The sequence below is a fragment of the Gambusia affinis genome, linkage group LG07, assembly GCF_019740435.1.
Source record: "Gambusia affinis linkage group LG07, SWU_Gaff_1.0, whole genome shotgun sequence".
NCBI lineage: Eukaryota > Metazoa > Chordata > Actinopteri > Cyprinodontiformes > Poeciliidae > Gambusia > Gambusia affinis.
The window spans coordinates 7165057-7183376 of NC_057874.1; the positions used below are offsets into that span (position 1 = coordinate 7165057).

Genomic DNA, 18320 nt, shown 5'->3' on the forward strand with positions numbered 1-18320 from the left:
AGATAATAATTATTTTAGGAAACAATATTCTATCAATTATTCGGATAATCAGTCGGATAAAAAATTAACACATTCTGAAGATTTTTCATTTAACTACTCAAACTTAATTTATGCAATATTAATAATATGTTAACATGATACTCCCAGTACTAGTTGCAGAAATACACCACTCTGTCAGATACAACCAATCAGAACCAGGAGGAGGGTTTTAGAAAAAAAAAAAAAAAAAAAAAAAGCAGTTCCTCACACGGCCACTTGAGGCAGTATTAGAAAAGCTCGCCAGTCACTTTGCATTCTGTGTAACCACAAAAAATTTAATCCTGGTGTAATTGTGGAACAGAACGTTTTATTCAAGACTGATTTGATTTATGTAATGACTATATTCCTCCGAGGTGACTGTAGAGAGTGATGAAAGGTTTAATTACATCCTTTTGTGTATTCTGTTAAAACCTAAAATTACCTGTTGTTGTGGGCTGGACTGCTTTGACTAGCAACTGACTTAATCACTCAAATGTGTTTCAGTCCTCTAGTATATCTCCTACATTAGTCATTCATATGAAAACAAATTACTTCAGGTAAGTACTGTTTACAAAGAGACACTTGTCTCTTTGCATGCCAGTCTAATGATTGAGATGCAATTTTAGTTCAAATCCAATATTATTTACATGGTTCACCTCACAACAAAACAAGATTTTCTGTCTCTGTGATCCGTAATAGATTAATGGGGAAAAAGCAAGTTGCAAAACAAGTTAATGGGGGGAAAAACAGATAATATAAAAAAAATAATCATGTAAATGGAAAGTGTAGCATTCTAGTATCTATTTTTGAGCCAGTGTTGCAGGATTCAATCTGCTAGTTCTGCTTTAGATTTTTTCATACAGTTTGCAGTTCAAAATAAATTTTGATAACATTTGGGATTCTGTAGAGGTTGTGCTCACATGAAGTATAAATGATTATTTAAAACATAATAAGGCTTGCCAGGACGGACGGTTTTATTTCTCTTTGGTTGCTAAGTTTTCCTTTATTACTGATTATTGATTTATCACTGTGTAAATCAATAATCAGCTGATTATTGATTTACTACTGATACTATTGATTTAGTATTGGTATTCTATAGTTATAGTATACCAATGCTTCACGATGGTCACCATTATCAAGTGGCCATCGAGTTCTCACCACTTGATAATGGTGTTGAACATTATTTATTTATTTAAAAAGTCTGCCAGTTTTTGGTTTAATTTTCAAGACATTTTAAGAATTTGGATGTAGTGTAGTTTGACTTTTACCCCTGTCACACAGTTACGAACCCCCTGCTTTTTCATTGTTGGCTTCAGTGTTAAAAGCCAATGTTCTGACTTGCTGCACATTTGACATTGTTGGATACACAATTTATCTACCAGATCAAAAGATCAGAAAGGTCAATACATTTGACAGTTCAAGTAGGTTAGTTCTTAGATGCCATGTACCACACACCCTATGGAATTGCTGTAAGGACTCAATATAATAAGATAATATGTAATATTAATTAGTGTCATCCAACATGATGGAGATGTTTTGTCTGTGCTGATGAAGATTCAGTCATGTTGGCGTGCTTGATGCTCAAAACTGAAAGGGAAACTCATGGCAGAACCTGCTTTTTAATTAATTCACGAAATAATTATCTGAAAACTGACTACTAATAGTGCATCCTGAGGCATTAAGTCGATGCTTAAATGTGATAAAAAATGTGATGGCAAAGCTAAAGTAATATATTCATTAGTTACATAGCTTTACACTGTCAATTCTACACCATTGATCCCACTATACACACACTATTCAGACTGGAAGTGCACCAAAAATGGCATTCGTACTTTCTTCAGGAACATAAAATGCCCTTCATTTCTTGTGATTGTGCCCACATAACATGTATTTATCAATAGCATACTTGGCCAGATAGAAAACAGTGCAAATACTTTTAATTAGTGAGACACATCAGTATTTTAATAACCATAAAATACATATTTATCTCATTACTAGGCACCCAGAGCAGAGATCGTAGTAAGGTATACCTCACCCAACCTCCCTACAGTCAGCTACACTGAATCATCATTATAACTCTGCTAACGAGCAAAACACCAGCATATTTTCATTTTCACAATGTTGCGTGTTCTCGCTCGCATAGATCAACACATGACAGCTTCTTATAATTCTTCTGGTGGCTTAGCGTACAAGATGTTCCTACAGATTGTCAAACAGGACTGCCTTCTTCCCACAGTGACTTTGGCGCGATCTGTACGCAGAGCGTCCAACACCACCTGTGTCTCTGACATGATTAATGGCTTTTATCAACTTTCAGCATATTAAAATCTGATCTGTTTATCAGCCCGTCACCGCAGTCATAGCTTTTTTCTTTTTTTTGACACACAGCAGATGGAATGTGGGTGTGTCTGCATGTTTGTGTGAAAGTATGTCCATGTATGCGTGTGTATGTGTGTGTGAGGTTCTGAAAAGGGAATCCAGATGCAGGCCTGTTGCATTAACAGGTAATAAATGTGGACTTAGAGTCTGGGCTTTGCTCCTGCTGCTTAGTCCACATGTTTTTATCTGTTTTTGTCAGTTTGTGTGTCTGTCTGTGTATTTCTTGGGCTTCACGTGGCCCTCAGCGGTTCTCCACTTTGAATCAGCCGGCTGCTGATTGCTTCTCCATCTGAGTCCCATCTGTTTTCTTTTAAAACCTTGTCTGTCTTCTGGTCTTCTCGAGGCTGGACTCGACATTAAAGATGTTGCTTTATTCCAAACTCGAGCTATTCAGTGGCTCGTTATTCCTTACAATGTTTCATAATAAAGTAAATATTTAAAGGTAGCCATTTTGACTCAATTTAATGTGTTATACACATTTTTAGGTAAAGCCTGCCGACATCAAGTCAAATCCAGTATGATTCTCTGACTCGTGTCAGTCGCTGACTTCGTTTCACATCTGGAGGCAAGAATGAGGCAGAGTGGTGTGGGACTGCAGATTGCAACACAGTGTTTTCCCCGACTTAAATCATGAGTGATGGGTTATTTGTGTCTGGAATTTCATAATGCAACAGTGAAATCTGTGAGGAGGTCCCGTATTTGTCACAATAGCAATAAGCTCTGTCATAAAACCTCGACTGCGTCTTTTGGAACAATATGTTGAGAAAGGCCTTCAACGAGAAGCGTGTAAAAGCTGGAAAATGAAAGGCTTGGCCAGTTCATAATTAACAGTGTGAATTTTGAACAGGATCATTACAAGCTGTAACCTGTCAGAATTTATTATATTTACTTATTACTTTGACTTTGATGTACTTATACACATAAAAAAGAAACACAATTGTCAACATTTGTTTAAAATTAGTATCATCAGTTTTATTTACTTATGATACTCAGTAAGTTGTTTGTCTAGAAGCTACATAGACCCATGTTAACCATAGATGTCCCAATGTAGTATATAAATAAAACTCTCAAATAAATCAAAAGTGAGTTGATTTTCTATGGTCAGCAAATGGATAAAAGTAGATAAAAGTAGATACCTACTTGTGTTTTCTGTCTTTCTGTAATTGGAACAGTTTTGGTATAACTAGATGAGACTAAGGCGTGCATTCACACCAAACTTGTTTAGTCCGCTTTCATCAAACTCCAGTTTGTTTGCCTGGAAATTCTGTTTCATGTATGCGTAATCGATCCGGTCTGCCTAAAAACCAAGCTCTCTGTTCGATTAAAGTGAACTCTGGAGAGGTTTGAATACACATGTGGACCGGAGATCGCTCCAAAAGCTGGAAGTAAACTATGGTGTAGGTCATTCTGGGTACATACAACCAAACAAACGCTTAAATCTAGCTCAGGTTTTTATGTCGTTTCCTTCAGTAGTTCTTGGTGCAGCGCCACCACAGGTGGTGGGGTAAACAGTTCATTGAGAAACTCAACCGCACCATCTGAAAATGTTGCAATTTTGGTCCCCAATAAAACCAAGTCCACAGGACCATCAGGTGTGAAAACGCCCCAAGATTCAGTTTTTGGCCAAAAACACGCTGCATGAGATTTTGTGAAATTACACTGCTGCAGTAAAAGATTAACATTTTAAGGCTTTTTGCACATCTTTAACACTAACAGAGGTTCCAGTGTGGAGGCTGCTGTAAAAGCAGATGGTTTGGCTCCTCTGGTAGCCAATAATCTGGGCTGGGATGGAGGGTGAGTGCTACTCCTAATCAAGACTGGAGAGAACTCAGCACATTCTCAGCCGTAAACGGACTTAAACTGTAGGTCCATTTGGATGATTTTACTGGACAGTCCAGTATTTTTGTTGTATTTGAATTTTAGAGTTTCAATAGACCGAGTAGGGTAGCATTTTGACTTCAAATTGAGGGCGTTTCTTGGAAAGGAATCTGCGGCAACAGTATTTTTGTTTCCCTTGGACAGAACATTGATGCATCCATCTACTTGTCTCTTAATATCCATCTCCTTTATCATTACTCTCTTTCTGAATAGCCATCAGTATGCAGAGTGTGCAGTATGACCTATTAAAAGTCATTTGTCAAATTGCAGCCAACTGACCTGCCTACAATCATGCTCAATGTGAATATATCTTGACATGTGTTTTTCCTCCCCTTAGTCGAGTGCCTAAGGACCTGTGACAGCCCAGAGCCTCTCTGAATACTAATAAAGTTAGCTGTGCTACAGTTGGCAAGCAGGGACACACACACACACACGCACGCACGCACGCACACACACACACACGCACACAGACAGATGGGAACTCTGTCAGCAGAAATGACACAGCGGACACCAACTCCATATTTGGATGATAACATACCTGACAGTCATAGCAAGTGGCTCTGTCAACCTTGATCACTTTTAATCTGCGTCAGCTGGAAAACATAGAATGATGCTCCAATTGCGTACATGTGCGCGTGTGTGTGGAGATCTTTCAAAGCGTGCCAGATTATTCACCCAAAAGCAAACAGGATGCACATGCAGGACAGCAGTATCATGCAGGAGTTGTGTGTGTGTGTGTGTGTGTGTGTGTGTGTGTGGGTGTGTGCGTGCGTGTGCGTGTGTGTGTGTGTGTCCTAGCTGTGGAATCCTGTGTCTGAAGGACACAGATGTTTGTGTGGCAGATGTTGCTTTAGTCCCTTAATGTTCAGAAAGGACAAAGTCTGGGCATGACTTAAACAATTATATTCCAAGTTTCTTATGTTGCCAAGTTGGAAGATTGCCAAATATAGTTTACTAATTAGTGATAAAATGTGATATAAATCTTAATTATTGAGAGGCTATGTAATTAATTAATCATGATGAAGCTTATTTTAATCATTTACAGTATTCAGAGCTGCTAACTTGTCTTTACAATCACTGCATTTTGGTGGAAATTTGATGTATGGATTGTGTTTTTCATGGCGCCCCATCCCACCTTGTGTAAATGTTGCATAAGTAATCAAAAGACAACCTTTTAGAAATGACAGTTTTAGTCTTCAAAGCATTTTTCAAACTACTTTTACTCCAGCTGTTCAATCAGATAACATTAAACAATGCGGGCTTGCCCTCGGCTACCTTCACTCTCTCCATGCCACAGGCAAAACACACGAGGTAGAGCGAACGCTACGTGGCTCGGAGATTATTACACGCTGCATTTACTTGCACTTGGGACATCTGATGTTTGCTTATGTGAACACTTGTTTAGAAAGCGGGATTAGATTGTACAAGTTGATTAAATGTGCTATGTTTTCAAAATGCCTTAATATCTTTGGAATTAACTAACCTTGAAGTCCAAGCCTCATGATTTAAGTTTGGAGATGTCCTTGATAGAATTTAGTGGCTGACTTTTGATCTGTGGTTTCGAAATTGACCAGTAAACACATTTTTGCTGTTTTTGTTTTCTATCTATAATAGGACGATGGAGAAAATAGCCAACTGTGAGATTTCGCCGAACAGTGATTTGAAGGAAATTTGACCTTTTAGTGCTTAACTATCCAGTCTTCACTCAGAGGATTAACTTGATTTCGGTCATTAAGCCGTTTTGTGTTAGAATTGCTTTACTCAGGAATCAAAACCATGGAAATGAACAGGTTTGAGGCCAGTTATTGAGAGAGTTTTGAATATGAACTTAAACAGTATCTGACTAGTGTGTATGATGTCTTTATCCTGTTTAGTTCAAGCGAGGAAAAGATGTCACAATGTCGATTTTAACTGGAGTATAGTTGGGTATGTTTGGTCGATACACACTTGAATATAAATTGGGTTTGGAGGATATGGCTGAAAAACGTTTCACAACGCAACTGTTTCATATCGGTTGATAGTCGAAGTTTTTTGTTTTAAGTGCTGCCAAATTGGTGATGTGACCTTTCCTGTTTTATCCACAGTCATTTCACACCATTGTTTTTTAATTTTAAGCAGCTATGAGGCACAGCAGAAAACCTGAAACTGCTGCCATGCAAGTTGCTCAACAAGTTGTTGCTATGCAACCAAAGTGTGAGCGGCTACGGTAAAATTATTGACTATTCTGTCAGACATATTATCTATTGATACTGATCAGGTGTCTAGCGCAATACATATTGCTATTGATTTATTATCCAGCCCTAATATGAAAAGTAATAAATAGAACAAAATTTCTTTAAAGAAACATAGAAATAATAGAAATTAGTTTATCAACTAATTTTCCTAAATGAAGCTATTTATTTTTGGTGTATTGTTGTTTTTTTGTTGTTGTTTTTTGAATAACTTCTTGTTGTGAAATGGCTCAAAAACAAATCAAATTGAAACTGAAAGGAGCAAAAAAAAAAAAAAAAAAAAAAATTCCACTGTTTCCAATTTTGTTGATATTCCTCTCAAATATATTTCTTTCTGAAGTGTAGCAATGTCAACCTATAGCCAAGGTCTTCTGAAATAATCCCGTCAGAATCAAAACCCCTCACAGGAAGTTGTTATGATGTTCCACTGAAAACCAAACTGAAGAACATAGCTGCAGCTAAAGTCTTGCTAGTGACTGCATTAGGAAAGAAAATCAGAATTAATTAAAGTTTTGCTGTTTCAGCGTCATCTGTTTTGTTGCTTTAGAAATATATGCTGACTATGTGTGTGGCAAGATTTTTCTTTTTTTTTAAGCCCAGCGACAGGTCATGTTACCAGACCTCAGCAATGTGTTAAATCCCGTGGGTGTGTTTATTTTTATTTTTATTTTTTCTCCTTCTTGATGTCTGTGATTCATTTGTTTCTCATGGAGTCATCCGTGTGCACGGATTGGCTCATGCTGGAGCAGAGCTTTTGGCAGTCGGTGGTAAACCTCAGTCTTTTCAGTGGACATAAACATCTCTGCCTGTTTGTCCTCTGGGGAAACATTTTCTCCTGCTAAATGATCAGTGAAATAACTACAGCGTGCATTTAATTACAGGGACGTACTGCGTTGAACAACACTGCGTAATGCTGCTTCGCTCTGCCTTGTAGACTAAATAAGATCTTAGCATCGCTAGCATTTGCTCGCCTTTTGTCTCAGCATTGTAATATTCAGCAGATTTGTCCACTATTTGTAGTGCAGAGATACACACATGCTTGGGTTTATGAAGCTACATCTGCAGAGCTAGCCGGTGCGTTATATGAGTCAGGGGGAGACGGAGTCAGCAGTTAGGAACTCAGCCTTGAACAGTCTACTCCACCTGGCTGCCCTCATGGCTCCTGCTGGAGCCCACCGTGGAACGATCCTGGGAGTCTTCATGACTGTTTGTCCAGGACGGCTTAACTGGGGACTTTGTGTGCTCCACACTTATGGCTGAACTTTCTGTAACTCACTGATATAAAAAGCGTGCAGGTTTGAAAACCAGTTAAAGCTGGGGAACGTAACGTTCATACAAAGATGTTAAGACCGTGGCCGTGTCGTGATAGCGTAATAAGAGACAGACAGTATGTGAAAAAAAAAACAAAAACAAAACCCTCCTCCTCCTTCTCCCAGAGCTGCTAAAATCAACCAATCAGAGCCAGGAGGAGGGTCTTAGCGCTGTCAGTCGTCCTTGTGTACACGCTGCTCAATGGATAAGAAACTACTTACTGTTACAGGAAAACCATTTATCCTCTGTCGTCGGTTGCCATGCTAGCAACTTTAGCATTTACGGCAGGTTTTGCTGACAGAAGGAAGCTGTAGCGTAGCATAGAGGAAAGAGGAGGCTGTGAGCCACCAACTGAACAAGTGCACCTAACACCCTTACATTATAATCAGTCCTTGAGGTTCACAATATATGAATTTGTTGGATTGCTAATTCAGGGTTTCCAACAGAAAACTTGGGGTGCTGGGACAGTCAACCAGCAGTCATTTTTTTAAGTAAAAAAATGTTTAAAGTTGACAGGAAATTTGAAAATATGACTAGATAATTGTGAATGTGTTATTGGAAGACATTAACAAAGCCCAAATGCTTACTATGAAGTCTTAGAAAAGGCAAACATTAAAAAAATTCAAAATACGTGAACAATGTTTAGCCTGGTGCCCCCCCCAAAGCTTATAATACCCTGGGGGAAATCCTGGTTAATGGGTTGCTGGTGACTGAACAAGGAAACCTGCTGAGTTGTGAGATATTTTAGGATGAATTTTGTCCAACATGAGTCTTGCCTACCAAAAACAGGACAAACATTTTTTGTCGAAGCCCAAACATCCTGGCGCTGGAGCTCCGAAAGAGATCACAGACCCGAGCCAACATGCTTCTAAAGCAGCAGCATCAACGCCAGCAGCCAGTGAAAAGATCAGCAGAGCTGGAGTCCATAAAAGGGCTGTGGATGAAAATCCAGCCTTTATATTACCAACAACGTTATGGCATAATTAGAAATTTTATGTGTGTAAAATCTACATGGGATTTTTTGCCTCTCTCGTCGCCTTCTATCGTTACAACCCACGTCGGGTTGCAGAGGCTGGTCGCTGCGATCAAGTCGACGCAAGGTGACAGCGAGGCATTTCAGCAGGACAAAAGAAAAACCCAACAGGGAATTCTTCTCATGCCAGCCTTTTTGTGCTTCGGATTTTCGAAGCTTAAATCAACACGAGCTGAAAAAGACATCGTCCCGGTTTTTCACACAGAGCCAGGCTCGGACATGTTGAAGTCGGTGTGTCTGTTGTCTTAGCAGGCTCATCAGACCACATGAGGTTTTTAAGTGTCTTCTCTGACGGGATAGTGCCAGCAAAGGCACATGCACACTCCACGCACAGCGTCCCGAGGTGTCAAAGCAAGTCGTAAATCTCTTGCAGATCATTTTTTTCCAGATCTTTAGTTGAGCCATCTGTGTTTCTCTTTCTTATACTTTGCACTCGTTGCAAACCGTCCGGCCTGTTTTTCAGGCAAAGTATCAGTGATCATATTGGAGTTTTGAGTTTCTCATGTTTTTCTGTATCGACGATACAGACAAAATTCAATCTATCAATTAAAATCGGCAAGAGAAGCTGCTGTCGGTACTTTTTGAACACAAGTTTGTTCCTGAAATTGGTCAGACTTCTTGTCGTCGTCTTTTTCTTCCTTTACTGTATCGATACAATAAGTCCAGCTTACCCCACGTTACCCTTCCAAACTCCCTCTCTGTTCTCCCTCCTTCTCACTCTTTTTTTTTTTTTTTTTTTACTTTTCCCGGCATGGAAAAGAACTCACCGGTGGGGTAATAAAACACAGGTGCACTCTTTATAACACTCCACTTTCAGGGGGCTGGATGCCAGACGCAGAGTATGTCAAATAAAGTTTTCAGATAATCTCCGTGGACTCTGGGAATTTGCTTCTGTCTGCCCGGACAGACCAGATGGGCGAACGCTTCTGACTCCCCACGCGATAAACAAATATTGTATTGAATTTCAAAATTCACGTCTTAATGCTTTTTTGGCATGCAAGTTACAACAACAACAAAACAAACAAACAAAAAAAAAACAACAACTAACCGGTTATGTCATAAGTAAAACAAAAACTGTAAAGGCAGAAACGGTTTACTGCCAGTACCGCCGAGTCACTAGGCTTTATGAATGGTGAACGTTAATAACTGGTTAATTGGACTTTAGCTCATTAGCTAAACAGTACAGATGGGCAAAAACTGAAAAAGTCATACTACAGGTATTTTTTAGTGTAAAGTAACAGGCAGCTCAGTCTCCAAGTCAAAGACAAAACAACGTTAGGCATGTATGAGCGGGTCATTTTCTCTAAATTTTCAAATCCAGGACCTTGTTTCTGTAAGGCAGCGCTTCTCAATTCCAGTCCTCACCCCCCCACCCCACCCCACCCTGCATGTTTTAGTTGTTTCCCTTCTGCCACACACCTGGATTGAATACATGGGTGATTAACAGGCTTCTGCAGCACTTGGTGGTCTTGCAATCATTTGAATCAGCTGCTCTGGAGTAGAGCTACATCTAAAACATGCAGAGCAGGGGGGGGGGGCCTGAGGACTGGAAATGAGAAGCACTGCTGTAAGGCAACACGCTACCAACTGCATCACTGTGCAGCCCATTAGATCGCCAGTGATCGCCTTATTTAATTCATTTATTTCAATAAGTGAGGCTCATATAGGTTTGTTACAAACGCGGAGAAGATTGCTGACTTGAGAGATGTTAACTTCCTCAAGGAGCGTAAGACACAGAGGGGCATTGCTGAGCAACTTGGCCATTCATAGAGTGCTGTTTCCAAGTATATCAGGGGAAAGTTGGGTGGAAGGAAAAAGTGTGGTGGAAAGAGATCAACAAGCATCGGGCGTGGATAAATGGCTGGACATAGAAAAGAGAATAAAGCTCTAACTTAAAAAATTTGTTAATTTGCCACATATAATCGAGTTAAGTTAGTCAGACTAGCTTTATTTACGTTTAACATGTCAACTTAATGAACTTTCTTGTATAAACTTAATTTGATTACTTGTGACCAGTTAATGCAACATATTTAAGTTGGATTGCCTATTTTCTTGTTTCAGTGTAGATAGATGGATGTAATTTATTGAGTGTCTTAATATTTCAGTCAGAAATCATCCTTTGTAAAATTTATACTCACTGATCTTTCTTTTTGATTTTCCTTGATGTTGAACATCGTTACACTATTGTCAAAGATCAGAGAACATAACTGATAATGACATTGATATTAAGTGGGTTTTTTCATGCCGTTTGCATTGGAAGTAAGTGTGTAATAAAGTGGTTCGGTGGGGTAAGGACAGCTCATGTTTTGTCCTTCTGTCTGACCGACTCACAGCCTGATCCGTTCAGCAGCACAGGAGGAAAATGCGTCTCACTCAGATGAACGATCTTTTCTTTACTGAATCAAAGACGCAGCTCAGTGTCGCTGTATTTATTTCTCTCTGAGGATTTGTTTTTGTTCCCTCTCCTCCTTCCTGTCCTGCTCCGCTCTCAGATTGACACTGTATACACGTCCCTGTGAATTAGTGTTTTCGCGTGTTTTTTCTCCACGCGTCTGTTTACGACAGCCGTGCCCATTCCCGTGCGTGCGTTTGCATCGCTCCACATGTGAGCGTAGTCGGAGTTGGTGTTATTTGCCTCTTTGCCTTTTCAGTGCTCTCATTTTTTGTTGTTTTTTTTTTGTTGCTTTTTTTCTTCTCTGCTTTGTTAATTTCCTACATGAGCCGATTTGGTGAACTGCACTGCACTTCTAGGGCATTATGCTGGACCTTTCTCAGTCCAAATCCACTTAGAGTGCATTTTAGCTACAAACGTAAATGTATTTTATTGCCTGTTTTAATTTGAAAGACCAACACGAAGCAGCAACTTTCTGTAAAGTGGAAAGAAAATGCCTTTTTGAAGTTTTTCTTGCATGTAAAATTGAAAGCTAGGGTGCGAGTAGCCCCTTTTATTCTCATACCTCTAAATAAAATCTGTCTTTATTAGCCAGGTAACCAGTAGATGGAGATCACGTGGATGTAATTTAAAGGTCTTCTCTTGACTACAAAGCAAATAGAAATGAAGAGGAACTATAAGTTTCAACCTCAGAAGAAATCATTTCGATCAAAGTTTGTATCATGCCTCCTTTATGTCAATGGATGCAAAATACAAATTTCTCATGTTTATTTGTAAACCAGATTAAAACCATGTGTTATTTTCTTTCACTTCACTATTATGCACTGTCACATAAAATCCCAATAAAACCCATTGAAGTTTGTTTTTGTAATATTAAAGATGTGTGATTACTGCGTCTATTCAGTCGGATTCTCATTTTTATCAGTCTCCACTATTCAATGGGCCTCAAGCGACAACAAGCAGAAAAGAGTTGTAAGAGACAATAAGTGTCAGATGCTATATTAATAAACTTGAAACTCCAGAACAGCAAAAACAAATTCGGAATACTTAATTGACCTATTAAATCCCTGATTTGTTTTTCAGATCCCATTCTCACTGGTGCAGTTTCCGCTCTGGGAATATTTAAAGGTATGTATCATTCTACCTTCTCATAAAAGCTGTTATTGTATTCCCTCCGGGGTTTTTATTGTACGGCCGTGTTATCTCAGTAGCTTGATTTCCAGCAGTAACACCGAGCGATAAATTCATAGTAAAGCCATAGCTCGGCGCTTAACCTCCTGACACTTTTACAGCGGACTCCTCCTCCACATTCCCCTGTATCATTGTGGCAGGCAAAAATGTGACTCCAACACCGTTTAATGGACCGTTGCCGCCGCCATCAAATTTGTCTCTCTTTCCGCACCTTCCTTTCTGCTGTAATGTCTTTATTCCTCCGCGTCTCTCCTGTCCCCGCTTCTCCCTGCGTGGCCCCGAGCCAATAAAAGGCCGTTTCTCTTTGAGAAGACGGCATTTGGGCCGAGTGACATCACGTCTGAGGGACGGACAGTCAAACGCTCCGTCAGTGATGAGGGAGCTAGCAGCAGACCAACAATACGCCGCGCAGTCGGTGTTTATATGCGTTCGTGTCGTTCACAAGTATCTCTTTGTCTCTCAGTCAAAGGCCGTCGCTCTCCAGGCCATCTGCAGATGTCCGTTGGCGAGGAGCCGGACTGCTGGAATCTGCCCGCGCCCCGCCCAATTAGGCTTCTTCTCAGATACAATATTGGGCCAGATTAGGAGGAGCTCAACCAGCTAATTACTGGCAAACAGGTTTCCTCACTGTCGTCAATCTCCAGAATGACCGCTGAGACGTTCAAAAATGATTGGATTGAGCGTGAGTCCATGTGTGTGTGTGTGTGGCTTTTTCTTCCATCTGTTTCTTCGGGATCATAAATTGCTGCGTTTTCTCGCCCAGCCCAGCTGTTGGAAACCCACACGGAAAAGGGGAACATTATTCTTGTGTGCATTAATTTAGCAGGTCAGAGATTTCACCTGCATTCATGTTTCCCACTGAAAAAGAGGTGTTAGTGGTTTTAGCGGGGTTTAACGCATTGGTTGCTAAAGGATGTGACTCATTTACAGTCTAAATGAGTCACATTTACAGCGTATCTTAATGAGGCTCTACATGATTTAATTACAAAAGTTTCTGGTGAAGCTTCATTTGCGTCCGACGTGGACGGAGATGGACAAAGATTTCGTAATGTGAGGAGTCCAATTGTTCAACCATGTATCGTTTTCTTTCCACTTTGCAGCCAACAGTGTGGTGCCAGTTCTTCCTCAGTAATAAGTAGCTCTAAATTCAGTACAACCTGGCTAAAATGAATTAGTTCATGTTTATAGTTCACCGGGTAAACAGTTCACAACTCCAACCTGACTAGATCTCATTCAGTTATCAGTTTGTTGGACTTACTGGAGGTCTTCCTAATGGGAATATTTAAAATTGCCCCTAAAAAAACACAGCAGAGATCTTCTTAGCTACAAACAAAACATTGTTGAATGATGTTATGATGAGCTGCACTCCCAAGGAGTCGAGTTTTTTAAAAAAAAGAAAGAGTATCGTTCAGCTTGATGTTCTGACAAATGACAGCAACAATAATGCAAGCCTTTGTTTCAATGTGTTCACTGCTTTGTGTGAAATTAATTAAAGCCTGTGGTCGCAACATGACAAAATGTGGAAAAGAAGGAGGGGTGTGAACACTTTTGCAAGAAAGCGTCGTTCTCGTGTAAATTTCACACAGGCTCTTTTCCCCCTCTCTGTTTTGTGAGTGTGTAGCTTCCAGTTTTCTCCGTCATTTTTCTGACCTCAAACAGGAGGGCGGGTTGCGTCTAGTTTACGACCGAACACAAACGCGGGGCCGCAAAAAATCCTGGGAATTTCTGGTCCGAGGCACGATGGGAACACGATTTGAGCTGGAAACGCTCACAAACGCAGCCCGGACGGAGCCGCGCGGCCCGTTTCCTGTTGGCCGCCGTCCACGTGCAAAGTGGGACCCCGGTGCACGGGGGTCAAAAAGTTTGTATTCCCGGATTTACCCCTCAATATCTATTCATGAAAAGAGGAGGGAGGCAGGGAGGAAGAGGCTCAGAAAACGGGGGAGATGCAGAGGAATCCCTCAGCGTGAGTCCTTTGATGTGGAAAACAAAAATCTCCTTTTTAATCGGACCTCTAATGGGACACACATGAGCACCGTCCTGACTTCAACTACTCTGGCTTCGCTTCTTCTTCTCTCTCTCTCTTTCTCTTTCTGTGTCTGTGTGTGTGTTTACATGTTTGTATTTGCATGAGCACACACACACACACACACATATGCTTCTGGTAACGTCCAGACTTGTGTGGTGGATCGAACGAGAGAGGATAAAAGGAAGAGAGAGATAACATGCAATCGATTAAACCATCGAGGGAGAGAAATGGGACAAAGAAAATATTAGTAATCGCTCCATGCTGTTGCTCAGTTGCTCTCTCCCTTAGAAGTACTCGTACCTTGCGGCGCCCCGAGGCAGCGCAGCTGTTCATTCGCATTTCATCCAGACACCAACTTTGCGCCGTCACTCTCCTCGTCCGCCGGCCTGAACTGATGGGGGGGGAGGAAAGGAAAGAGGCAGCCTCCGTATCATCCCGAGTTCAAACTCCAAACACAAACATCAGGTGGTTTCACTCAGTAGCCGGTTGCAGATGGGGAGGTTAGCTCAGTTATCAGAGAGGTCAAACACGCCAAGTAGTTAGAAAACTATTTCTGCTCTTGTTAGTTGTTTTTTTTTTTTATGTGAACTATGATCGCCCTTCCTATGTTCAGATATGATACAAAATTACACACTTGTTAAAATGGGAGTGACTTAAATTAATACCTTGACTTTTTTTCACATCTACTGTAACTTTACACACGTGGATAAAAATGTTGGCAGCCCTCAGTCAAAACCCCACAATGGTCTCAGAAATCACTTGAATTCTGAGAAAGGTGATAGTGAATACAAATTCAATGAAAATGAACAAATGAAAGTCAGACATTGCTTTTCAAACATACCTTTACAGGATTATTAAAAAAAAAAAAAAAACTCACAAAATAAAGGTCCCCTTCACTTAATATCTTGTTGCTCAACCTTTTGGGGCAATTACTGCAATCAAAGGATTGTGGGGTTTTCTTTCGTCAACCGAGGGGAACCGACGATTTTGTCCACGTGTGTAAATTTAAGTTTAACTGGGAAAACTAAACTATTATGAACGTGGTTGTATAGGTCAAGGCTTCTTTTGTTACATACCTTATGCAACTGGCTCACAACTATACAACAACATAACCATTTTGATAAAAACTGTTTTCCCACATTAGAATAAAAATTTAAAATAAAAAATAAAAAAACTCCAATGACTTTGGAGTCGTTTTGATATTTCAACGAAATATCCCAGCTGTACCTGAATGCAACATGAGGACCTGTTGGGAAAACCTTTAGACTTGCATTTCAAGTTTGAGTTTGTTTAGTTTTGTTTTGGTGTCATTTTTAAAAGTTGCACAATGGGCCGCAGACTTATCCACTATAAAACAATGCTGTACTTGTTTGGCGTGCATGCATGCTAAACTAAGTGCTGTATTAAAAATCTCTGGTATTAAATATCTAGGAGTTAAAAAGACTAAACTAGTCTGGCTCATTTGACAAAGTTAACAGATCTTAAAGGCTCTTTTCTTAAAAAAAAAACATGACCGCTCAATTTAAAGGATTTGGCCAAATTTCTGCAAGAAAGTTTTTTTTTGTTTTTTTTTTACTTTATCACTAAAAGTTTACTTAGAACTTGCAGAGAGATGCTATTTCACAGTAAGTTTGTTGATAAGTGGATAATTCTTCCCAACAAGAACGAGACGGTCAGACAGGCTTTCCAACTGCAGTTGATTTAAAGATATATGAAACAACTCCAACTAAAAATGTTTGTGTTTTGGATTCAACTCTTTATAGCGGATATCAGGAGATCGTTTCGCTCGAGACGGTTGTAAAGTCAGACATTGTTTTCTCAGCTGAACTCGTCGTCAGTGTTACTGTGAGACGTGTAGATGGTTGGCTCGGCAGGTTGCATCAATCTGACCGCCTGCGATTCCAGCCTGCCAGGAGTTTGGCTTGTTTTGAGTTGCTAACATCACCTCAGACTTTGGTCTCTGTCTATTTGTGGCAATAAAGATCCACAACAATGAATTTTTGTGTTTTTTGGACAGCTGTCACCAAAGAAGACGTGTCAGGCTGTTATTGTTATGCACAATGCCTTATTTGGCGAAAACCAAAAAAACAACATATGAGCATTAGCAGAGCGTTAGCAGAGGGCTTGTAATTGGTTTTTGTCTTACAGTAATTGAGTCCAGGAACATTGCAATTCACTCTAATGTAAGACCATCCGTAAAACTGCTTGCAATTTGGTTATTAGGTTATTAATAGAACAATTATCCAAACGTACAGCAGCAATCGCCAGCAGAGTAGCTGAAAAGGAAAGAAATTCAAGCATTTAAGTGTCTCAGATTTTGACCTGACTGACCTTAAGAGAAATGTGTTAAAATAAACACTCAAAAACTTTTCTGAACTGAAGAAATGCTGAAAAGAATAATAGAACAAAACTCCTCCACAAACACTTGTATAGAAATCAGTTGCTGCTAAATGTATCTCTAAGAGCTTCCTTTGTTTTTCACATACATGCTCTCTCTTGTGTCTGTTCGATTAAAAACTTCAAATGTTGTACCGTTGAGGTTAGATCTGTGATGGTGTGATGATGTTCTGTTGTAGTTACCGTTCCTGATAACAGAAAAGTTAATGTATGTTCTCCAACACACAACCTTTCATTTTCACCTGACAGCATGCGGTCTGAGTTGTTCTTAGAAGTTGTCCGTATGAATTTGAGGTTCCAGGCTTTTATCCTCGTGCCTTTTTCTGCCTAATTCCACCCCGTGATGCTTGCAGATCCTCCTTTGAAAAACGTGTTTACTTTAACAATAAATGAGAATATAATATACGGAGGCATCGGAAGGATTTGGTTCAGTCACTCAGCTGAAAAAGTCGTATTCTGAACAAGAAAAAGTTCAATTTTTTTGTTATGAGTTCCTTATTTAAGTTCACCTTTGGGTCATGTTTGTTTCCATGAACTGAGTTGTGCCTGTATGGAGATCTCGCAATTTCTCCAACTCCCATATAAATCTCTATTCTTGGGAACCGAGTGCTGCGGGCTGACAGGGAAGGAGAAGAAGAGGAGGAACACGATAATAGTCTAAAATCCTTTTTTTAAACCTGATGTTTCTGGACGTCAGACCCGACCAAGGTTCACAATGTGGTTTCAATGTTTCTCCTATCTCTTCTAACAACAGTTGTCTCTTTCTCTCTCTCTCCCCTTCTCTTTCAATCTTTTCTTGTCCTTTAATCCTCGTATTTTATCTCCAACCTCTCCTTCTTTCCTTCTTTCTTCCAGACGCTGTGGTGGAAGAGGCGAGGTCACACGCTCCACTCTTGGCAATCAGCGGTGTGCGGAGCTTTTGCAGGTGCAGAGGATTATATGTAGCTTTGGGAACCAAGCAGAAGGGGCTCTGTGATGGGGGGGACATGGGAGAAAGGAATAGATAAGTCGACGGTGGACAGTTTAATAAAGAAAGACCAGCAGAGAGAGATACAGGTTTCCCCAGAGCCACCTGCTCACCAGATCTGTGATATAAAGGAGCGAGGAGAAAATCGGACCGAACTTGATCCGTCTTTTTGCTACAGCTTATTAAAAAAAACAATAAAAAAAAGGAGTCCTAAACTTCCAGGGACCCCGCGTTGTTTTCTCAACAGAGGGGTCACATTATCACAGTTCTCCAGCACCAGTGGACATCACACGGCTGCAGACTTTATGAGTCTGTCTCCGCCTGAATGAGTATCAGGGGAAGCGCAGACAACCGGAGGGAAAGGGCAGGAGGGATGAGAGGGGGCCGGGTTTCGCAACCTTCGGAGCGCTGGATCCTGAAGTGGTTTCAGGAAGAGAAAAAGAGAGAGAGAAAGAATCAGAAAAGGAGTGAAAGACGGTTAGCTAAAAATAGAA

General features: G+C 40.3%; 1 protein-coding gene across 5 annotated transcripts in view; it reads left to right on the forward strand.

Moving 5' to 3' along the window:
- The window catches only part of slc25a26 (solute carrier family 25 member 26), a 68395-nt gene that overhangs the window by 31019 nt on the left and 19056 nt on the right, over positions 1 to 18320 (forward strand). For all 5 annotated transcript variants that reach the window (XM_044122728.1, XM_044122727.1, XM_044122730.1 and 2 more), the window contains 2 exons: positions 12326 to 12370; positions 17715 to 17784. In XM_044122728.1, the coding sequence (XP_043978663.1) occupies positions 12326 to 12370; positions 17715 to 17784 (115 nt within the window). The remainder of the gene's footprint in view (positions 1 to 12325; positions 12371 to 17714; positions 17785 to 18320) is intronic.